Source organism: Enhydra lutris, unplaced genomic scaffold (assembly GCF_002288905.1).
Source record: "Enhydra lutris kenyoni isolate GAN:26980312 unplaced genomic scaffold, ASM228890v2 scaffoldscaffold6, whole genome shotgun sequence".
In the NCBI taxonomy this organism is placed as follows: domain Eukaryota; kingdom Metazoa; phylum Chordata; class Mammalia; order Carnivora; family Mustelidae; genus Enhydra; species Enhydra lutris.
The window spans coordinates 22,218,912-22,242,382 of NW_019154090.1; the positions used below are offsets into that span (position 1 = coordinate 22,218,912).

The following is a 23,471-nucleotide window of genomic DNA, read 5'->3' on the forward strand; positions in this document are numbered from 1 at the left end:
TGACCTGAGCCGAAGGCAGCGGCTTAACCCACTGAGCCACCCAGGCGCCCCAAGTTTTCACATTCTAACACTTCTGGCCACTTGAGTCTATAATAATAGCCACCATTTAATATTCACGTAAACTGTGCCCAGCCCTGTCCTGCGTACTGTGTGAATGATCTCGTTTCATCCTCACGAGTCCTATCGATTAAGAATGTGTGGGCACTGATGGCCAAGAGAGCAAGTCTTCATCCCTCCCCTATCTACTTCCCTTCTGTCTGGGCCTGGTGACCATCACATGTCTTTCTTCTCCCAACTTGGGTTGGGGGTGGGTCCCAGCAGGGCCTTAGTCCTGCCCCATACCCTTTCCTCCTCAGGTTGTTACTCCCTGTCAGTCCGCCTTAGCCGCCCTGCATCGTGGGACCGGATCAGACACTACAGGATCCATCGCCTTGATAATGGCTGGCTGTATATCTCACCACGCCTCACCTTCCCATCACTCCAGGCCCTAGTGGATCACTATTCTGGTATGGCCATTTCCTGCTTCCATTAGACTGGGACGTGGGGTGTGGGGGGCAGACAGTTGTACTCCTGGACACTTCACTTGCTGGAGAATATCCAGACAGGCAGAAGAGGGACCTCTGCATCTCCATACCAATGTGCCAAGAACGTAGGCCAGGACCTCTGTCTTCATCCCATGCCCTGACAGAGCCATAAAGTCCTCCCATGTGAACATGGGCCAGTGCCTCACCTACACTGTGGTTCTGAGTCCAAGACCTCAATGGTAGGCACAGTTCTCTCCACAGGAACTAGGTCCAGAGCTGTTGCTGTTGTGCAATTTAGTTGACTCTCGGCATTTCCTGGTGCTTGTCCTGTTATAGGGACTGGAGCAGGTAGCCACGATGGCAGTGTCAAAGCGGGCAGAGAGGAAAGCCCACGCCTGGGAAAACTGATCAGGGGTTTTCTAGAGGGTGGGTCTGTGCAGTAGATACGGACAGAACACATAGAGATGAAGTATTCTCTAGCTTTCTTCTTCCCAAAGCACTTTCCTAACCAGAAACTGGTATTCTCAAAGAGTACCATCAACCTACCCAAAACCACAGCCAATTCAATCTTCGAAACTTAGCCTAGAATGACCTGATTGCATCTCAGCCCCTAGATCAACAGCTTGAGGCTTGTGTCCTGTCACTTTTTTTAAAAAATGTAATCTCTACACCTGGGGCCTGAACTCAGGACCCTAAGATCATGAGTCTCTATTCACTGAACGAGCCAGGTGGCCCCGTCATTCTTTTTTGAACATGCCTCCACATGCCAAATGCGGAAGGCTGTCAGGGTGAGGGAGGGGGTTGTTAGGGAGGAAAGCGGGGCTGGAGTCAGCCATGTCAAGGGTCTGGAACTCTTTCTTCAGAGTTGGCAGATGACATCTGCTGCCTCCTCAAGGAACCCTGTACCCTGCGGAGGGCTGGCCCACAGCCTGGCAAGTCCATACCCCGACCTGTGACTGTGCAGAGAGCGCCACTCAATTGGAAAGAGCTGGACAGGTAAGGGGACCCCTGGAACATGAAGGCAGAACAAAGGAGATAGAGGGACCCAACCCGGGAACCCACAAACCCGAATGAGCCTGTCACCTTCGGGGACACCGGCAAGCTGGTGAGTACTGACTGATCTCATAGAGACCGACCCAGGCTCAGCAGGACTGTCCCGGGACCGGCAGGAAGGAGAAAGAGGAAGTGGATAGAAGGCATGCCCAGATGCCGAGGATGGCCAGGAGGGAAGTGTCAGACAAGATGGGGTGGAACAGAAAGCACCAGTCCAGAATGGAAAAGTCAAGCTGAGGTTTTGGCTGAGAGAATGGGGAGCCACTGGGAGTTTTCAGGTGGTACGAACTTGAACTGTGTGGTGAGAGCAGGGTGCAGGATGGGGCTCCTTGACCCAACTCTCTTTCCCTCTCCACAGCTCCCTCCTGTTCTCTGAAGCACCTACCCTAGGGGAGTACCCTCTCCTCAGTGAGGGGCTCCGGGAGGCCGTCAGCTCTTACATCAGCCTGATGACAGCTCCTCGGACGGCGCCATGGCCCAAAGCAGAGGCCAAAAGGGGATCCAACGCTACAACACCTAGACGCCCAGCTCAGCTCAGCTCGAGCACTCTAGAGGCAAATTCAGGGTCCCACTTGCATCCTGCGCTCCTTTCTCTCTCGGCCCTAAGAAGTCACTTAACCCCTCCCAGTGTCACAAATCCATCTGCAACCTCTGATTCAAGTGCAGAGCAGCTGAGGACAGGGACAGGGCTCCAAAGAGACGAAACCTCTGGGGTTTGACCCAGTTTGACCTGAGTTGGGATTTCCATCTTCCTCCCCTATTGGAGGGGAGGAAGATGGAAATCTGCCTATTTCCTCCCCTTCAAAACCCCCCACAGCTCCACCCACTAGGTAGAAGCCACCATTAGTATCAAGAAGAAAAAAAAAATCATTTAAAGAAAATTTACAAGTCTCACTCAGAATACCACACTTTGGAAGGTAGGACTATAGCTAGAAGGGATAGGAAAGCAGATGGGATGGATGTCTTCCCACAGCAACAGAACCCGGGATGTCCAGCTTCTACCTGGACCTCAGAGCAAAGGGGACCCCTGACAGTCCAGGTTCTCAAACAGCCCCATCAGGCCTCTTCTCTGGACAGTCATAACTCCCAAGATCTCTATTTCATTTTGTGGCTTATCATGTGAACCTGCCTAACCTTTCCTGGCTACAGTGGCCCTGCCACCTTGTGGCCAAACACAAAATGGCACCTTCTGGGTCTAGCACAGTGCGGTGAGGTCAGTCACGTCTCTCAGCACCAGGCAGGGGCATCAGAAGTCACTAAGCTTCTCTCCACAAAGCCAAGGCCACAGCCTACACCAACTCTAGCCCTTGATTTCTCTGCTGCCCATTAAGGAAAGAGAGGCCTAGCTGGAGCTGCTACAGGAACAGGGAGAGGAGGTGAAGGATGAGGTTGGAGGGCAGGGGTCTGAGGGTAGAGGTGAGGTGGGAAAAGCTTTAACAGATGGGGCGCCTGGGTGGCTCAGTGGGTTGAGCCGCTGCCTTCGGCTCAGGTCGTGATCTCAGGGTCCTGGGATCGAATCCCGCATCGGGCTCTCTGCTCAGCGGGGAGCCTGCTTCCCTCTCTCTCTCTCTACCTACTTGTGATCTGTCCCTGTCAAATAAATAAATAAAATCTTTAAAAAAAAAAAAAAACTTAAAAAAAAAAGAAAAGCTTTAACAGGGATCATCAACAGATTTTCAATTAAAGATTTGATTTATTCAAGTACCCGAAAACATTCTACAATGGAAACTGTTATTAGATGATGCTTACACTGTGCTAATGACCACGCACATACTGCCACACTGTTTTCAGAAAACTTGAAATGCCGCTGATAGTTTAAAAACTGTACACCTGATGGAGAAGTGAGGAAGACTATTTAATGTTTCATCCGGATCCAGAGGTGCATCAAATTAAACGACAGCTCCCATCAGCAAACAGGTGTTTCATGATGATATCCAAGAAGAAATGGTTGGTGATGGACAATTCAGAAATGCTTCTCCAAAAGGCGGTTGGTTCTTTAAAAAGTTTCAGATCACAACCCTTGCAGAAAACACTGATGCCCAACACACTGATTCTCGGTCCAGGAAACACGGGTCTTCCAGGTTCCATGTGGCTGGGGTGTCCCTACAATCATGTTTCTGTGCTGTAACTATGACGGTCCTTTGGACCGGACAGAGAGCAGGTGGGGTCTGTACACCATCAGTCATAGTGGATGGCAGTGTAAAAAATGATCCAAATAACCTAGAGAGAAGACAAGCAATGGTCATAGATCCCCTGGGTCAACACAGGCCCCTATTCCACAAGAGAAATATGTCAAACAATGTATGCACGGTGGGCTTCCAAGGGCTATTCAGTGCAACTGGACTGGAGGCCTAAACAATTTCACTGAAATCAAGCTGTGTCTAACAGAGCCCAGGGTCACCCACCAGTGCTCCCAAAGGGACCACAGACAAGCTTCCCTCTCAACCAAATAGTGACTGCAGCACTTGGGGTAGAGTTATAGATGTGGAAACGATATGGGTAAAGTATCAGGATTAACAACAAACGTGGAAAAGAAACCACCGACATATCCTGTCAGCTTGTCAGCTTCACATCAGACAAAAGCACAGGTTCTCAAAACCGGCTATTCACGGCGATCTCCCGGGACCTTTAGTATGTATGCCCAGGCACCCTCACCCAGCCATTTTGATTTTACTGATTTGAGCTAGGGTCTATAATTTCTTAAAAATTAACTTTTGAGATATAATTCACATTTCATAAAGTTCACCTTTTAAAGTATATAATAAATATATATATATATATATGTATATATATATATATATACACACACACATGCACACACAATACAGAGTTTTTAGTATATTCACAAACTTGTGCAAAGGTCACTAACTGATTCTGGGACATTTGCATCATCTTCAGTTTCTTCCCATTTCCTCACACACACCCACCCCCACCCCAGCCACTGGCAACCACTAATCAACTTTTTATTTGTGTGGATTTGCCTATTCTGGACATTTTACATGTAAATGGAATCACGTAACCTTTTTTTGTGTCTAGCTTCTTTCACTAAGCATAATGTTTTAAAAATTCAAAGTTGTAATCCCTACCAGTACTTTATTCCTCTTTACGGTTGAATACCATATGGCTATACAACATCTTATTTATCTACTGACCAGGTAGTGGTTGCTTATGCTTTTTCAGCTATTATGAATGCCATAAACCTATTTTTAAATGTTTCCCAATTTCTACTATGCAGCCAGATTTGAGAATCAGATGTAGAAGCTGATGACAGGCCCTGGGTGTGGATACCAACAGGGAGACTGCAGTGTACCGTACCACATCCTTTGGGACAACAGGACTTGATGGAGGAAATGCCCTCCAATCCCTGGAGCCTTTTGAAAAATGGCACCCCGATCACACAGTGTAACCCAATCAGTGTGCTCCGCTGGAGAAACAAGAGGATTTACTATTATAACTGTCAGCTATACATACCATGAACAAGGCAAAAGATGTCATAAACCCCTCTTTTGTGAGCTCCCATGTGCCACCATATTCTTCCTCATCTATCTGTAGGTAGTTGCTGAAGTAGAGATACAGGACTCCTGCATTGATCAGGCAGAATCTGGAGGGAAGACAAGCACCGAACACAAACTATGAGCTCAGAAGACTCAGAACTCCCATGACCACAGTCCAGTCTTACCAAGACACTCACGGTTGCAGTTAAGTAGTTGCATGATGGGGGCAAGTGAAAAAATACACGGACCTAGACCCTCAATGGAACTGCCCAGTGGCTGAGCTAGAGACAGAAAGAGCAACTTTTTTTTAGATGCCCAGCAAAAAAAAATTTAAATTTAAAAGCACATAAAATTTCTCCAGGCCCTCTCACAGTAAGACAACATGGTAGCTGAACCATCCCAAATAGGACTAGTACTGGACATGGGCTTCCAAATAGCTCCCACTGGGGTGCGGTGGCTACGGGACAGATACATGTTAGGCTGCTACTTCCTGGCCTAGTGGAATGAGCAAGCACACTAAAGCAGCTCCTGCATCCATTCCCACTGGGAGACAGTGTCTGGATATGCACTGTTGGCTACGCACCTGATGCAATGGTGAACACTGCTGTCCCTCAGCTATTGGTTAGGAGGAGGCCAAAAACAGAGTGAGCAGGGAACTGAAACCAAAGGTTTGTGAGCACCTCCAGGAAAGTCTCTGATTCCCCATCTTGTATTATTTAACTAATAAAGCATTTAGAATGCAGTGAGGTGTAACATTATCATCCTGATCTACTTATCTCTTCATATAGTCACCATGTAAAGGTAATTTTTATGAACAGACCAACACTTTATGATCTTCCAAGTCACAGGATCTGATCTATTGGGGGACTGTATGTCTTAGGTCACACTGCTCCTGAAGGCTGGGGTGGAAAAATGCAAAGAACTGGTTCCTCCTAATGGATGAAGTGTGGGCTGGTATGGGGCAGGGCCGTACAATGCTGTTGAAGAGTGTCAGTCAGTATTAGGGGGCAGACCCTGAGGCTGTTTGAGCACGAGACAGACTATACATATGTCAGAAGTCCAGTTTTTTCGTTTTCATTTTAAAGATTTTAAGTAGTCTCCACACCCAACAGGGGCTCGAACCCCCAACCATGAGATCAAGATTCGCATGCTCTACTGGCTGCGCCTGCCAGGCATCCAGAAGTCTACTTTGTGAGTAGTTAGAGTATGGGCTTTCTCATGAGTTGGGAGAACAGGAGCTGGGAGACTGATTTAGACTTGTACCATGTTTTAGGACATGAGCAGAAATAAAGCTTGAGGACAGGGACTGGGAAAATGGCTGGATGGAGAGTCAAGAAACCCAAAGGCTTCAAGCCTAAGGGCCCGGGAGTATAATAGTTCCAGTTAACAGGCAGGGAGTCAGGAAGAACAGAAGGTTTTTCTTGGATTTCACACAAAATCCAGTCCTTGGCTTGGCCATGTTGTGGCCACATTCTTATCTTCTGCCAAGAATCTTGGGACTCAGCCAATCTGGCTGCCTCTCTCTGTCAGGAGTTTCATTTTGTTTTGTTTTTGAAAGACTGGCTTATTTATTTTAGAGAGAGAGAGCATGCATGCGTGTGCGAGTCGGCAGGGGGGCGGGAAGGGCAGGAGAGGGAGAGAGAATCCTCAAGCAGACTCCTTGCTGAGCGCAGAGCCCAGTGCAGGGCTCAATCCCACGACCCTGAGATCACAACCTGAGCTGAAATCCAGAGTCGGGGGCTCACTTGAGTGAGCCACCCAGGTGCCCTGTGGAGTTTCATTCTGGACAGGCTGTTAGTGGTTCGACAGACTACTAACAGGACTCAGAAATGTCACTCTGGGACTCAGTTAGTAAGCTAGGGATGGAGAATGGCTGAGACTCATTGAGAGTCTCTGGCTGTAAAAGTGGTTGCTTAGTGATAAGAGATAGGGAAGTATAAGCAAAGAGGAGATATAGGATGACAGAGAGAAAAGAGCTAACACAGCCCCCACCTTCTAAGGGTCACAGAAACACAGGCATTTAAATGTTTGGTGGTCAAGGGGGAGGGCTCAGGAAAGGACTGGAGCTCAAACTGAGCTTTAAGGATGGGCATAAATCCTATATTATAAATGAGGGAGAGAACTACACAGATGTGTAGACAAAGAAATGAATGTGCTGAATTGGGGTTGGGGGAAAAAAACCTTAAAGAGACTCTCCAATCCATTTTTAACTCTATCCTAAAAATTCCAATCAGAATTTTAACAAAATAATGAACCTCTAACAAATACTCTGATTTCAGGGCTGGGAGGCTACACTGATAACAGTAAGGTATGACCCTGTTTTAAGGATCAGTGGGAATTCATTTTGGGTTTTAAAAAATTTTAACAAGCATTCACTGAACACCTATTAATCGTGGTGCCAGGCTCTATGAGAGAGAGGCAAGAAGGGAAGATGCAAAACTTCAGCAGAACAGAACCACCACCCAGTTCTCAAAGTATAAATAATGAGAACAGAGAAAATGGTTTTACCTTAATATGCCCTGACTGTCGCCATACCAGAATGAAGAGAACCCAAGGTGGAGCCCAGAGAGAGGGCAGTGAAGGCAGAAAGCGGCAAGGAGAGGGTCACCAGAACTGAGCACCAAAGCAGTCTTGCCCTAAGCCCAGGCAATTGGGTCAGACAGATGGAGGAGAGGGTGTGTGTGTGGAAAAATAAATGTCCTTGGGCCTTTTCCAAGAGCAAGGGGAAAGGTGCCAACCAAAGGAGGGATAGGATTTGTTTGGAGTGAGAGAAACTGGCTCTGGCAGGACAGCCTGGGACTAAACCCCAGGAAACAGGCAGTCCTGGGGCGCCTGGGTGGCTCAGTGGGTTGAGCCTCTGCCTTCAGCTCAGGTCATGATCTCAGGAGCCTGGGATCGAGCCCCGCATCGGGCTCTCTGCTCAGCAGGGAGCCTGCTTCCCCTTCTCTCTTGCCTGCCTCTCTGCCTACTTGTGATCTCTCTCTCTGTCAAATAAATGAATAAAATCTTTAAAAACAAAAACAAAACAAAACAAAACAAAAAAACCAGGCAGTCCTGAGAAAGTGGTACTATGGGTGAGCCACTCCAAGGCAAATTCACTCCTAAACACCTCCTTTACTGTTTTTTTTTTTTTCCTTTTTAAAAAAGATTTTTGTCAGAGAGAGAGAGAGAGAAAACAAGCAGGGGGAACAGCAGGCAGAGGGAGAAGCAGACTTCCCTGCTGAGCAGGGAGCCTGATGTGGGACTTGATCCCAGGACCCTGGGATCATGACCTGAGCCAAAGGTAGATGCTTAACCAACTGAGCCACCCAGGCATCCCTTTCCTCTTTTTTAAAAGATTTTATTTATTTGGGGTGCCTGGGTGGCTCAGTCACTTAAGTGTCTGCCTTCGGCTCAGGTCATGATTCCGGGGCCCTGGGATTGAGCCCCGTGTCAGGCTCCTTGCTTAGCGGGGAGCCTGCTTCTCCCTCTCCTTCTGATGCTCCCAGTCCTTGTGCCCTGTCAAATAAATAAATAAAAATTAATTTAAAAATTTTATTTATTTATTTGACAGAGGGAGAGACAGCAAGAGAGGGAACATAAGCAGGAGTGTGAGAGGGAGAAGCAGGGAGCCTGATGTGGGGCTTGATCCTAGGACCCTGGGATCATGACCTGAGCCGAAGGCAGACGCTTAAGGACTGAGCCACTCAGGCGCCCCTCCTGGTTTTTTTTTTTTTTTTTCAATAGCCATTTTTAGCTCTCTTTGTAAAGCTAATCATATGACTGCAGTGAACCATTTATGGAGTGCATATGATGTACTAAGCACTACATTTAGGAATTTACTTGGGTTATCTCATTTAGTTCACACATCAGTCTTAGGAGGACACTTTTAGTGTCCTCCCCTTTCCAGTGATGAGAGAATGAAAGCTCAGAGAGGTGAGCCCAAAATTATGTAGCTTTAAAGTGGCAGAGCTGGAACTTGAATCCATTATAGAGTTAAAAGTAAAAAGAGATCTCTAAATAGCTTAACTCATCTGCCACAGTGGCAAGGATAATAAACTAACTCTGGTCTTTGCTATATTATTCCTAGATTGGGTGACTTCAGAGAAATCTCTTAGGAATCCTGCAAGATGAGATGGGAGCAAGGGGTCTGACCCCGTGTTACTCTCTCCTAGAAAAGTGGTCTTGGGAAGAAGAGGGATTCCCTCTTGTCTTCAGACTGCCTTCCCCCTTTCTCTGACTTTTCTCGTAGGCCTTTTCTTTCACAGAAAGCTCAAATAGGATGACCAACATTCTGAAGAGTTATCTATATACCTCCTCCAACGGGGGAAGACCTATGAACCCCAGGTCCTTTGTCTCCTCATCATCACTCAGAACTCATCACGTGTCCACTCCGTCAAAGTCAGGCAAAGCATAACAAACTCGAACTCCTTCCTTGGACAAATGCTTTGCTCAGTATCATAAATTAAAAACCTTTTTAGTTAGAAGAGGAGATTATACATGCCTTTTGGATTATCTTCTGAGAAAATAAGGAACTCACAGGGATTTGAAATCTGTTTCACCCTTTTCACCCTACGGTGAGGGAATAAGAGATGTGATCACCCCTAAAACAACCAATGTGATATTCCATGGTTAAGGATCATAGTTTATATTCCGGGTGTGGAAAAAAAAGAAAAGTTCACAAGCTTGCCTGTCCATTTCCCACTGTAGCTTACCCACAATTCCTATCTTGAGACTACTCCTACACATCGTTTTAATTCAGTCTGGTGGGCATGTGGACTCATCGCTTTCAGTCGCTTGTTAACAAGCTGAGCCAAGACCAGGGGTAGGTGTCAACTGTGCTGCCACCAGCCATGGAAACACAGTAAAAAGTGAGGGCGCAACCTCCTACTTTTTCACTGCTTTTAAAAAGTAGGGATCTGAAATAACTTCTGTCAAAGCCAAGTTCCAAGACACCCAGCCACAGTGCCTGTATAAGGTCATCAAGTACAGAAGTTCCTCTACTTTGCAAATTTCCATTGGTACAAAGGTCATGACAGAAAACTAGACGGCTGCTACCAACAGGAGTGCAGTAGCCTCTTGCATGACATCACTTTGGATCCATAAATGAATGGACTGGCCCAGTCCGGTCTCTGGAAAAATAACATGTCTAAACTAAGATGCTCCCAGGCCTGCTGAACTGAGAAATGCTGCACCTAACCCAGGAGTGCCACCGTGGGGCTAGTTTCCTGCTTTTGTCACTTTGCTCTCTCACCCATACAAAGTAATCTCCTCCCCCCTCCCCAAGTCATCTTAAAGTGTGTGTGTGTGTCAACTTAGTAATAGCCCTTTCCATAAAAAGGAAACAAAGTCTCTATGTGAAAAAACTGATACAAGAAAATGGAACATACCCAAGACTTACCCAGCTATTCCCAAGAAACCTCGCAACGGTAACACTCCCCAAATAACACCTAGGACCACAGCAATGATCTGTCGGAACCAGTAGATCACATCTAGAAATTCATCCTGTAGAAAGAAAGAATGCATGCATTATCTGCAGTGAATGCCACATGAAAGAAAGCCTCTGTAATAGGTGAGGAATAAAAAAGCTTGCTGCTATAAACACATTTTCCATAGAAATGTCTCCAAGAGCAATGGTACGTAGTTTTCTGATCTCCACTTCTTCTTATACTAAAACATGGTTTAAAAGAAAAAAAAAAAGATATATTTCTCTTAAGTGATGACTTTTGGGCCTGTGGGCTAAGTAAAAATTCTAGGGAAATTATTTACTTTTTTTAGAAGCTTCAAAAATGAAATGGCTTGTGATGAAATGGCTGTGAAAGTAACTGTGCTACTGGCCACAGAACACTGACCCTCAGGGGAGAGACCTAGGCACACTATCCATAGGCAGAAGGGCTGACTGTTAACCTTCTCAGCACCATCTTCCTGCGCACTGAATTTTAAGCAACAAAGAAAGGAATTAGAAACAAAAGTGCTGAAGGCAGGTGCCAGCGTATCTGATTTTCATACAAGGACGCTGAAGACTCAGGTTTCCGACCTGCCCCAGATTGCAGAAACCAGTCCTTGTACAAGAAGGAAGAAAGAAATGACACAGCAGATCATAAAAGGTTTTGCAAGAGCCGGGCAGGGCTGGGGGCAGGACAAGGGGACCTTCAGGAAGTACCTCCCATTCCCCCCACCCAAGAGCTCCAGGAAGGAGAACCCACTTCAACAGTCCAGAAAAACAAGGGAAAAACTGCAAATATAACATTCTTTTCAGGCCAACTGGAATCAAGCTGTCTGTGCTGGTCCCTTCCAGATCATGGGGCTGAGCTGGGGAGTGCCTACACTCAGATCTCCTGAAAGCGTGTGACCAGTGTAAAAATCTTGAAGCCCCAATAGTCTCTCAACACACATTTGGTGGTTTCCCCCTCTCCCTTCCTCTCTCACACACCTCCAAGAGGTGGTTTCAATCTCTCTTCTTGCAGTTATTAAGGCATTTGGTATTTCTCATCTAATTAAAAGCAATGGCAGCTCACCTTCAGTAAGCCTCATCACGTGCTAAAGGCTTTCCTGTACCACGGTACCCCACTCCAGAGCTGTTCTGAGAACTGAGTGAAACAGTGCGTGGAGAGAGCACCTGGCAGAAAGTCTTCGATAGAAGACTGTTACCGTTACTGTTCGTACTAACGACCGTATTAAGTAATTAATTCGGAGAAGACAAGCCACTTACTGAAGATCCTACTGGGAGCAAAAGGCGGAGGTCGAATTCAGCTCACTCTCGCCGTTCAGGCACACGCCCTGCCTGCGGGTGGCAACTCCTGTGCCACCTCCTCGCTGCTTCTCGCGTGACCCAGTCGGCTTCACTCCGCGGTGAGCCCCGAGCCCGGCTGTCAGGCCCCGGTCCGCCAAGTTCGCCCCGACACCTTAGTGCCACCACCACGCCGTCCCACCCCGCCCCGACCCAACACACGCCAAACACTCCGCCGCGCCTGGACCCGGTAGGCTCGGGCCTGTCCACTCGTCCCCGAGTCCCAACCGGCTCCTCGAACCTGCGCCCTCGCCAAGTCCCACCGCACCTTGTCCTCCCAGGCCGCGTCGCTCCGCAGCACCTTGCTCCAGACAGAGACTTTAAGGGCCCCGTTGGCCAGCGGCGGCTGAGGCGGCTCCTCCTTTCGCCGCCCGCCGCTCATCCTCCCGTCGCGCCGCCCGGGCCGGGCGAGGGGCGCGCGGGTCAGGCCAAAAGGAGTCGGGCTCTGGGGTCGCGAATCACGGCGCGCAGGGCGGCGGCGACAGCGACAGCTACAGAATCACTGGTCAGGCTCCGTGGCGCGCTGCTGCTGCCTTCACTTGGCCAAAACGCCGGCTCAGCTCGCTGGCTCCGCCGAGACCAGGGACTGCGGAGGGAGGGGCAACGCAGCGCCGCACGTCCTCCCGCCGACGAACCCACGCAGCCAATCGACAGCCGTGCAGCCGTCCGAGGGAAAGCGCAGCCGTCACCTCCGCGCAAGCGCTCTACGCGCGACGGAAGTGACGCCAAGCTTCCGCCAGGCGCTCGGTATGGTGAGAGGGAAGGGACAGTCTAGGTGGGGATGGTGACGCGAGCGCGGGGAGGCGCTGTGGCGACTGGAGAACGGCATCTGGATAGAGAGTCGAGGTTAGACTTGAGCGTCGCCCAGCCCTCCACGGTTTGTCCCCTACAGCAGCGGGGCAGAACGCTGCCCTGTTTATCCGCGTCTTTTGGAGCCCAACACTGGCTCCCCGGAAGTCCCAAGCCTCCCCTTCAGGATTTAGTCCTTGCTCGTTTTCTCCCTTAATTCCTAGGACCCTAGTCCAGATGTAAACTGTTTTCTGTATTAATTTCGTGTCTCATCTTGGCCCAGCACCCTTTTTTGGCAAATGCGAGACCCGAGATCCAAAAAGCGGAAAGGATTTTCTAAGGCTACATGGCAAGTTGGAACCGGCTGAGAACTCCGGAGGCAGGGGGCGGGGGCGGGGGAGTGGAGGAAGGACTTCATTAGCTCTCAGAATATCTGAGTATACATCTACTATGACCTCAGCCTGTGCTAGGACAGTGGTTCACAACGTGTGTGTGTGGACCACCAGCAGCCACATCACGTAGGAACTTGACTAGACGTGAAGATTCTCAGATCCATTCCCAGAACCACCAAATCAGAAATTGTTGGGAGTGCGGCCCATTATCAGCATTTTGGTAAGCCCTCCAGGTGGTGCCCTGTGCATTGTACTATGAATTAAGTTGAGACCAAGGTACTTCTGTGTGGTGGGCAAACTAATGTGTCTGGAATCACTCAACTAGTATCTGGGTCTGTCTGACTCCAAAATCTGTACTCCTAACCTTAAACTTTTAGTCGTTGTTTTTTGTTTTTTGTTTTTAAGATTTTATTTATTTATTTGAAAGAGAGAGTGAGCGAGACAGAGCATGAGCAGGGGGAGTGGGAGAAGCAGACTCTACTGCTGAGCAGGGAGCCTGACGTGTGGCTTGATCCCAGGACCCCAGGATCATGACTTGAGCCAAAGGCAGTCACCCAAGCAACTGAGCCACTCAGGTGACCCTAAGGTTTTAGTCTTAAAGGATATCAGTGAGGTCGGAATGTCCTTTGTATACCTGTCAACATTGACCTATAGTTCTCCCCCTAGCTGAACAACAGAATCTCCTAGGGAGCTTCTTCCATGGTTGGTGTTTCCAACCGCAACTCAATTCCAAGATCCTCTTCCAATAGATTGAGTGAAGCAGGACCTCAAAGGTGACATACACAGCAACAGACGTTACTCTGTCTGGACCTGATGGGAGGGACATACACCTGACATGAATCCATACCTTTTAGTCCCCCAGCTTTCACGTGGATCTTGTTCTTCCCAGCCCTGCCTTTTTTCTGAACCTTGTTCTCTCCCATATGCAAAACTGTGGTAAAGTCTAACCAGCTCACTCCAGTTTGGAAGTGTACCGTTGGTATAAAACCTCTTTTACAGATTCCCTGGGGGCACGCAGTGATGGAGACAAACTGATCATTCATTCTGTCATAGAATGTTGGAAGAATACCTAGCCCAAGATCCAAGACAGAATAGGTAAGTTTTCAGTCTGCTGGGCCTGGTAGTAAAAGTTTGTAATGGGGAGTTTGGTGTGGAGGGTTAGGAAAGATAGAGCTCTAAAGGAAAAGTAGGAGTTAAGGGGATGAGGGAGGGGAAGAGAAGAGAGCGTTCCAGGAGGTGAAACCATGTCAGCTACTGGTGGGGAATAAAGACCTTAGTTGGGAAGGAGTGGGAGGGGCATGCTGAAGAATTTTTGTCTTTTCCAGTTTCATTGAAAAATAATTGACGGAGCGCCTGGGTGGCTCAGTGGGTTAAGCCTCTGCCTTCGGCTCAGGTCATGATCTCAGGGTCCTGGGATCGAGCCCCAAATCAGGCTCTCTGCTCAGTGGGGAACCTGCTTCCCCCCCATCTCTCTGCCTGCCTCTCTGCCCACTTGTGATCTCTCTCTGTCAAACAAATAAATTAAAAAAAGAGAAAGAAAAACAATTGACATATATCACCTTATATAAGTTTCAGGCCTACCTCTTGATGGTTTGATTTACATATATTGTGAAATGATATGGTTCAGCTAATTAATAGGTTCAACTAATTTCGTCTTTTCATATAGATACAATGAAAAGAGAAGAAGAAAAAAAATGTGATGAGAAGTCTTAGGATTTATTCTTTTAACAATTTTCCAGTGTATCAGTACAGCATTGTTAACTGTCGTCCTCATGTTGTACCTTACATCCTTACTATTTATTTATTTATCTCACCTGGAAGTTTGTATCTTTTAACCACCTTCCTCCATTTCCTCCTCCCTCCACCATCCACCTCTGGTAACCACAAGTCTGATCTCTTTTTCTGAGTCTGTTTTTTAAGATTCCACATGTGAGATTGTACAAATACACATGTGTATTTGTCTTTCTCCATCTGACTTATTTTTACTCAGCATAAACCTCCAAGGTCTATACATACACAAATGGTAGGATTTCCTAATTTTTTGTGGCTGAATAATATTCCATGGTGTGTAGGGATGCCTGGGTGGCTCAGTTGGTTAAGCGGCTGCCTTCGGCTTAGGTCATGATCCCAGGGTCCTGGGATCAAGTCCCGCATGGAGCTCCTTGCTCGGCGGGGAGCCTGCTTCTCCCTCTGCTTCTGCCTGCCACTCTGTCTGCCTGTGCTCACTCTCTATCTCTCTCTCTGACAAATAAATAAATAAAATTAAAAAAAATATATATTCCATGGTGTGTATAGCCCAACTTCTTTATCCATTCATTTGTTGAAGGACACTTAGGTTGTTTCCATGCTTTGGTCATTGTAAATAATGCTGCTGTGAACATGCAGATATCTTTTCGAGTTAGTGTTTTTATTTCCTTATTTCTTAGTGTTATATATTCCCAGAAGTGGAATTGCTGGATCATAGAGTGTTTCTATTTTTAATTTTTTGAGGGTCTTCCATATTGTTTTCCATAGTGGCAGCACCAATTTACATTCCCGCCAATAGTGCACAAGGGTTCACTTTTCTCCAGCCCCATAGATGTGAGGCTGGACCTCCCCCCTTGTCTTTTTGGTCATGGCCATGAAGAATTTATTTTTGTCCCAACAGTGGAGGAAGCCACAGAAAGGATTTGAGCAGCGACACTTCACTTTTCCGGTTTGCCTCTTAACAAGATCACTTTGGCTGCTATTCGGAGGACAGGATCAGAGTGGGAGACTAGTTTAAAGACTGTTAAACTCAGGAGATACTGGCGGGGGCACTGATGATGGAGACAATTGGAATAAAAAAGAAAATTATTATTTATTTATTTACTTATTTTAAAAAGGTTTTATTTATTTGAAAGAGAGTGAGCGAGAGAGAGCGAGAGAGAGCACATGAGCAGGAGAGAGGGAGAAGCAGACCCCCTGCTGAGCAGGGAGCACAATGTGGGGCTTGATCCCAGGGTTCTGGGATCATGACCTGAGCTGAAGGCAGATGCATAACCAACTGGGCCATCCAGGTGCCCCAAATTCTTTTTTAAACTTAAATCTTTTTTTACTTGCTGTAGAGTATACATAAAAATTTTTTACCATTTTTAAGTGTACAGTTTGGTGGTACAGGGAAGTACATGTACTCTGTTGTGTAGATGCTACCACCATCCTTTTTTTTTTTTTTTTTTTTAAGATTTTATTTATTTGACGGACAGAGATCACAAGGCAGAAAGGCAGGCCGGGGAAGGGGAGGAAGCAGACTCCCTGCTGAGCAGGGAGCCTGATGCTGGGACAGGACCATGGGATCATGACCTGAGCCAAAGGCAGAGGCTTTAACCCACTGAGCCATCCATTTTCAGAACTCTTTCATCTTGCAAAACTGAAAGTTTTGTGCCCTCAAACTAGTAACTTCCCAATCTCTCTTTGTCCCTGCCCCTAACAACTGCCATTCTACTTTCTGTCCCAAATTTTCCTAAGTACCTTATTAAGAGTGGAATCACACCGTGTTAGTCCTTTTCTGATTTAATTATTTCAGTTAGCATACTGTCTGCAGGATTCATCCCTGGTATAGCCAGTGTCAGAATTTCCTTCCTTTTTGAGGCTGAATGATAATATCACTAAATATTTGTTAGGTGTTCATTGTATATATTGTTAGCCTTAAAAATAAAACTCACTGGGGCACCTGGGTGGCACCTCTGCCTTTGGCTTAGGTCATGATCTCCAGGTTCCTGGGATTGAGCCAGGCATTGGGCTCTCTGCTCAGCGGGGAGTCTCCTTCCCCCTCTCTCTGCCTGCCTCTCTGCCTACTTGGGATCTCTCTCTGTCAAATAAATAAATAAAATCTTAAAAAAAAAAAACAAACAAACTCACCTATTTTCCTGGCAAAAATGAGTTTATTTGGGAATAGCAGAGTATTGCTATTTGGGACACCCAAACTACAACAAAATGGTAGGGAAATCTGGAGAACAAAGGAGAGAAACTTGCTTTTATAGAAGAAAGGGAGTGGGGAGTGGCTTTTATAAACAAAAAATCCAAGTTGGATTAATCTAGGAGTTTGAAGTCTGTGGGTTTTCATTGGCTGTAACAGTTGTAATGGTCTTTCATTGACTGGGATGTTGCTGGGCAAGGAGAAGATCTTTCTTCCTTTTGTCAGGGTAGTGAAAAATAGGTTTCTTCCTTTTGGGAGTGCAAGGTATGTCTTTCTGTTGGGGCCTGCAGTTGATGAAGACTTACAGGGTGTGAGAGCTCCTTCTGCTGGCCTCCCAACTCCATTTTATTATTTAATTTTTAAAAAAGATTTTCTAAAGATTTTATTTATTTGACAGAGAGGGAGAAAGCCGGAGAGGCAACACAAGCAGGGGGAGTGGGAGAGGGAGAAGCAGGCTTTCCACAGAGCAGGGAGCCCGATGGAGGGCTCTATCCCAGGACCCCGGGATCATGACCTGAGCTGAAGACAGATGCTTAACAACTGAGCCACCCAGGCGCCCCTTTAAAAGACTTTAAAATTTTTTTAAATTTATTTTTAAAGATTTTATGTGTTTATTTGACAGCGGAAGCACAAGTAGAGTGGCAGGCAGAGAGAGAGGAAGAAGCGGGCTCTCTGCTGAGCAGGGAGTTGGACGTGGGGCTTGAACATGGGGCTGGATCCCAAGACCCTGAGATCATGACTTGAACCAAAGGCAGATGCTTAACCCACTGAGCCACCCTGGTGCCCCTTGATAATCGCCAACCTAATGGGTGCAAAGTGGTATCTCATTGTGATTTTTATTTGCATTTTCCTAATGATTAGTGAGGTTGAGCATCTTTTCATGTGCTTGTTGGTCATTTGGTTATCTTTGAAGAAATGTCTGTTCCAGACCCTTGCCCATTTTTTTGAGTCTTGTCATTTGTTTTTTGTTGTTGTTGAGTTTTAGGAGTTATATATATATTCTGGATATTAATCCTTTATTATTTATGTAATTTGCAAATATTTTCTCTTGTTCTGTGGGTTACCCTTTTACTCTATTGATAGTAGTATCCTTTGATACACAAATGTTTTTAATTTGGGGGATGCCCTGATGGCTCAGTTGGTAGAGCATGTGACTCTTGATCTCAGGCTTGTGAGTTCATGCCCCTTTAATAAGTAGAGATTACTTAACAATTTTTTAAAAGTTTTTAATTTTCATGAAGTGTAGTATCTAATTTTTTGTTTTTGCCTGTGCTTTTGGTATCATATCCAAGAAATCACTACCAGGGTGCCTAGCTGGCTCAGTTGGAAGAGCATGTGACTCTTAAAAAAAAAAAAAAAAAAAGATTTATTTATTTATTTTAGAGGAGAGGGGAGTGCAGAGGAAGAGAGTCTTAAGCAGACTTTGCACTGAGCAAGAGCCCAACATGGGACTTGGATTCACAACCCTGAGATGAGGACCTGAGCCAAAACCAAGAGTCAGACGCTAAGCTGGCTTTGCCACCTAGGTGCCCCAGAGCATGACTCTTGGTCTCAGGGTTGTGAGTTCAAGCCCCCATTGGGTGTAGAGATTTACTTTAAAAAACAAAACAACGGAAAAAAAAAACCCTTAAAAAATTGCCAAATTAATGTCAACAAGCTTCTCCCCTGATTTCTTTTCTTTCTTTCTTTTTTTTTAAAGATTTTTTATTTATTTATTTGACAGAGATCACAAGTAGGCAGAGAGGCAGGCAGAGAGAGAGGAGGAGGAAGGCTCCCCACCGAGCAGAGAGCCCAATGTGGGGCTCAGTCCCAGGACCCTGAGATCATGACCTGAGCCAAATGCAGAGGCTTAACCCACTGAGCCACCCAGGCGCCCCTCCCTGGATTTCTTATAAGAGTTTAGTTTAGCACTTATATTTAAGTGTTTGATCCATTTTGAGTTAATTTGTTGTTGTTGTTGTTTAATGTATATTTTATGAAGTTATGACCACAAGATCAAGAGTCACATGCTCCACTGACTGAGCCAGACAGGTGTCCCACTGAGTTAATTTTTTTATATGGTGTTAGGTAAGAGTCTAACTTATTCTTTTACAAGTGAATATCCAGTTTTCCCAACACCATTTGTTAAAAAGACAGTCCTTTCTGCATTGAATGGTCTTAGCGCCTTTGTTGAAAATCATTTGCCCACATATGTGACGGTTTATTGTGAGGCTGTCAAATCCCATTCCTTTGGCCTTTTTTTTTTTTTTCTGTCTTTGTGCCTATATCACATGGTTTTGATTACTTTAGCTTTGTAGTAAGTTTTGAAATCAGGTGTGAGTCTTCCAACTTTGTTCTTTTTTTTTTTTTAAGATTTTATCTATTTATTTGAGAGAGATCACAAGTAGGCAGAGAAGGGGGGGGGGATGCAGGCTCCCTGCTGAGCAGAGATCCTGATTCAGAGCTTGATCCCAGGACCCTGAGACCACAACCTGAGCTGAAGGCAGAGGCTTCACCCACTGAGCCACCCAGGCACCCCAACTTTGTTCTTTTTCAAGATTGTTTTGGTTTTGGGGGTTCCTTAAGATTCCATATACATTTTAGAACAAGTTGTTCTATTTCTGTAAAAAAAAAAAAAAAGTCTCTGGAGGGGCGCCTGGCTGCTTCAGTTGGTAGAACATGCATGCAACTCTTGATCTTGGGATCGTGAGTTCAAGCCCCAAGTTGGGTGTGGAGCCTACTAAGAAAAAAAAAATCAGTAGGATTTGGTAGAGATTGCAGTGAAGATCTATAGGTAAGTCTTCCAATCCATGAACACAAGATACTTTTCCATTTATTTTTATCTTCCTTAATTTCATTCAGCAATGTTTTATCATTTCTTTTGTTAATTCTTAACTACTTTATTCTTTGTGATGCTATTCTAAATTGAAATTTTATTTTATTTTATTTTATTTTATTTTTTTAAATTTTATTTTTTTATTTTTTTTTAAAGATTTTATTTATTTATTTGACAGAGAGAAATCACAAGCAGGCAGAGAGGCAGGCAGAGAGAGAGGAGGAAGCAGGCTCCCCGCCGAGCAGAAAGCCCGATGCGGGGCTTGAACCCAGGACCTGGGATCATGACCTGAGCCGAAGGCAGTGGCTTAACCCACTGAGCCACCCAGGCGCCCCTAAATTGAAATTTTAAAAAAATTTCCTTCTTGGATTGTTCATTGTTTGTGTATAGAAACACAGCTGATTTTTGTGTGATTTTGTATTCTGCAACTTTGCTGAATTCATTTATCCTTTTTTTTTTTTTCTTTTGGTGGAGTCCAAAGGATTTTCTACATATGTGATCATATCATCTGTAAATAGGTAACTTTATTTTTGCAAGAAAAGTTTTATATGTAGTATTATATTGTGAAGCTCTTAACTGAGACTCACTAAGTTTGTGATTATATGGGGGCAGGGTGTCACAGAAAGTTATATTTAGAGGGTCCTTAGATCCAGCCCAGCTCAGTGTCACACAGCAAGTTAGAGGTTCAGTAGGATCCGAAACCTGATCTGTGTTCCTCCTCTTAGCTTTCTAGGAGCAGACAAAGCCAAGCTGGGAGCTAGCATGGAGAACCCTTGCCTAGAGGATATTTATGGGGCTGAGACTTGATCCCTTTGTGCTTTCACCCAAGGCTCTCCTTATCTTAGGAAGTGGGGAGTCTGGCTGAATCCCAGTGCATCCATCTGGTTAAAATAAACATGCTGGGTGGTCTAAGATGGAAAAGAACTTGATGAAGAGTCAGATCTGGAAGTGGGAGAGAGATTTGGAAGTAGGACAGATTTTGCCTTTGTGAGGTTGGAACTTTCTAAGCACCAGTTAAACACATGATCTCAGGCTTGGGGCCGAGTATGTCCTCTCAGCTGAATGCCTCTATGCCACTGCCAGCTGCTTGTAGGAGAGTTTGGAGGGGAAAGTGTGCTCAGAGGGGTAAGACTGAGGGCCCTAGACAGACATAGATGGAGTCACAGAAATCAAGAGTCCTGTGGGGAAAAATCCACAAGCCATGGAAAGCGCATTCGTTGTGAAGTAGAGGTCTGAGTTTGTATCCAGGTCCTCTTTTTGCCTATGATAAATGTTTTACTAGTACTTAATGGGGTTCTTACTAGGTTCCAGCTTTGCTAAATGTTTTACATGTTTTCCTCCAAAAGTTGGCTGGGCTCTTAACCACTATACTGAACTCCTCTCCTTTATCTTTAAAATTTTCTGCAGTAAATGTGGATTATTTATGTAATTAAAATGACAATCTTAGGAAGGCTACACTTCACCTTCAGGCCACCATAGACTCCTGGGAGCTGAGGGGAAGTCAAATGGTTTGGCAGGGGGTAAACTGCTTGGTGGTACCCTTCTTCCTCTCATCTTAAAACTTTGAAAGATAAGGTGTTGTCTTAACCTCGAACCTTCCTTGGGATAAGTCAGTGTCCTGATCAGGTCCTTTGAGCAATAGCGTGAGAATCTTCTGTGGTGTAAGTGAAGAGTGCAGATTCCTGGACTCTCTGGGGGCGAGGTCTGGGAATTTGGATTTTTGGAAGCTCTCCTGATGATTCTGATACATATTAAAGCTTGAGAACTACTTCTCTGGGTAATTCCTTCCAGTTCTGCCTCTTAACAGCTGTGTGGTATGGGGCTAGTTATTGTCATAGTTCCGTTTACTCTCAGCCCTCTACTGAGAGGCCAGGTAATAACAGTATATAATAACAGTAACATGGAATATCCTATTTCATCCTCCTAAGAGGTGAATATTACTATGCCCATTTTATTGATGAGGACACTGTAGTTTGGAGTGGTAAATTGACTTGTCTGGGATCATGACAGCTCATTAGGTGACAGAGCCAGAACTGAATGCAAGCTTAGATTATAGAGAAGTGCTTTGGAAACCAGTAACATTGAGAGCATTGGTAATTATTATTTCCACATTCCCGAGTTCCCTTCTCTGCAGCTGCAGTGGCTAACATACCAAGCTTACAGCACACCAAGACAGGCTGAGCCTCTCCCCTCTAGGAGTTTTTCCCATTAGCAGTTTCTAAACTAGAGTGTAGTTTTTATTTCTTTTTTTTTTTAAATTGTTATTATTTTTTTAGTAATCTCTACCCCCAACATGGGGCTAGAGCTCATGACCCTGAGATCAAGAGTTGCATGCTCCATTGGCTGAGCCAGCCAGGCGACCCGCAGTGTACTTTTTAAATCCAGAGTCGAGTCCAGCCGTAGAGGGTTTTCTTTTTTTTTAAGATTTTACTTTTTTAAGTAATCTCTGCACCCACGAGGGGCTCAGACTCACAACCCTGAGATCAAGAGTCGCATGCTCTACTGACTAAGCCAGTCAGGTGCCTCCAGAAATGCATTTAAATGCTATTTCCTGGGACACCTGGGTGGCTCAGTGGGTTAAGCCTCTGCCTTCAGCTCAGGTCATGATCTCAGGGTCCTGGGATCAAACCCCGCATCGGGCTCTCTGCTCAGCAGAAATTCTGCTTCCCCGCTCCCCACTCTCTCTGCCCACTTATGATTTCTCTGTCAAATAAATAAATAAATAATCTTCAAAAATAAATAAATAAATAAATAAAATAATCATTATCTAAAGTGCTTGCTTACTACTCAGGGGTTCATCAGTTTGAAGCTTGTCACAGAAGATGCTTTTGGTTTCAGTTCTCTGAAAAGTATTTGTAGGAAGCCATTTCTTCTAAGGCAGTCAGACCATCCAAAAGATTTCCCCCTTTAGGGTAATATTAATATTCATTTTCCAGATGAAAATGAGAATTAAATTTATTTTGAAGAGCCCTTCTACATAATGTCCCTGTTCTGCCAAGCCCTATGGCCAAGTGCACAGTTTGAGGGCTACTGACAGAGGAAGTGGAAAACCAGGGCCTTGGATGAATGGCTAAACTCTCTCAAACCGGAGCTCTTTAATCTGGGAAACGTGAATAGGGAGGCACGGACTCCAAATTTCTAAAGGAGAATGACTTGTGGGAGATTGGACATCCTCCATCTGGGTCTGTTGTCATCAGAAGCTGATTTGGTTCAGTATTAGAAATTTCTAGTGTTTAGCCCAAAATCCATATTGGTTAAATGCCAGTAGTCAGTGAACTGCCCATCACTAGTTCAAATAAGGTCCAGGCAGATGTCAGGGTGACCTTCAAGTAAGACGGACTTGAATTCATATCCTAGCTCCATTTAATACTGGCTGTACAGTTCAGGCCAATTAATTTAACAAACCCTCAGTTTCTTCACTTATGAGAAGGGCATCTGCCTTCATTTGTGTGTATACAAAAATTAAAGTAATAATGAACACTGGATAGGACCAGGCACAAAGCAAGGGTGTTTACTGCTGCAGGCCTTGACTTTGCACTGTTTGGGCTGCAGTGAAATGTATAGTTGCTTCATTATGAAGTAAATGAAACTCACAGCTACTTAAGCAAAAAAGGGAAATTTAGGGGTGCCTGGGTGGCTCAGGTCATGATCTCAGGGTCCTGGAATCGAGCCCCCCACATCGGGCTCTCTGCTCAGCG

At 45.6% G+C, this 23,471-nt stretch overlaps 2 protein-coding genes across 3 annotated transcripts in view; one reads left to right on the forward strand and one right to left on the reverse strand.

The window, feature by feature from the left end:
- The window catches only part of LOC111141586 (Src like adaptor 2), a 30,593-nt gene extending 28,589 nt beyond the window's left edge, over positions 1-2,004 (forward strand). Inside the window, exons 6-8 of the mRNA XM_022494252.1 lie at positions 357-506; positions 1,420-1,520; positions 1,936-2,004. Coding sequence (XP_022349960.1) covers positions 357-506; positions 1,420-1,520; positions 1,936-1,953 — 269 coding nt within the window. The 3' untranslated portion in view covers positions 1,954-2,004. The remainder of the gene's footprint in view (positions 1-356; positions 507-1,419; positions 1,521-1,935) is intronic.
- A 1,246-nt stretch (positions 2,005-3,250) lies between these two features.
- Positions 3,251-12,444, reverse strand: LOC111141349 (uncharacterized protein C20orf24 homolog). Of its 2 annotated transcripts, XM_022493828.1 has the most exons (4): positions 12,109-12,444; positions 10,452-10,555; positions 5,049-5,178; positions 3,251-3,797 (listed from the first exon to the last, which is right to left on the reverse strand). In XM_022493828.1, exons 1-4 carry the CDS (start codon positions 12,220-12,222, stop codon positions 3,756-3,758), a joined length of 390 nt encoding a protein of 129 aa, XP_022349536.1. In that variant the 5' UTR covers positions 12,223-12,444; the 3' UTR covers positions 3,251-3,755. The 2 variants fall into 2 exon arrangements, with proteins under 2 accessions (XP_022349536.1, XP_022349535.1); XM_022493827.1 differs by lacking the exon at positions 5,049-5,178.
- Between the last annotated feature and the right edge of the window lie 11,027 nt (positions 12,445-23,471).

What these genes read in the sequence shown, in the direction of transcription:
- LOC111141349 (XM_022493827.1), bottom strand. Translation starts at nt 12,222, where the DNA reads ATGAGCGGCGGGCGGCGAAAGGAGGAGCCGCCTCAGCCGCCGCTGGCC. An exon ending in ACGCGGCCTGGGAGGACAAG is followed by an intron (nt 10,556 to 12,108) that starts GTGCGGTGGGAC and finishes TTCTTTCTACAG; the next exon opens with GATGAATTTCTAGATGTGAT. An exon ending in GGTTTCTTGGGAATAGCTGG is followed by an intron (nt 3,798 to 10,451) that starts GTAAGTCTTGGG and finishes TCTTCTCTCTAG; the next exon opens with GTTATTTGGATCATTTTTTA.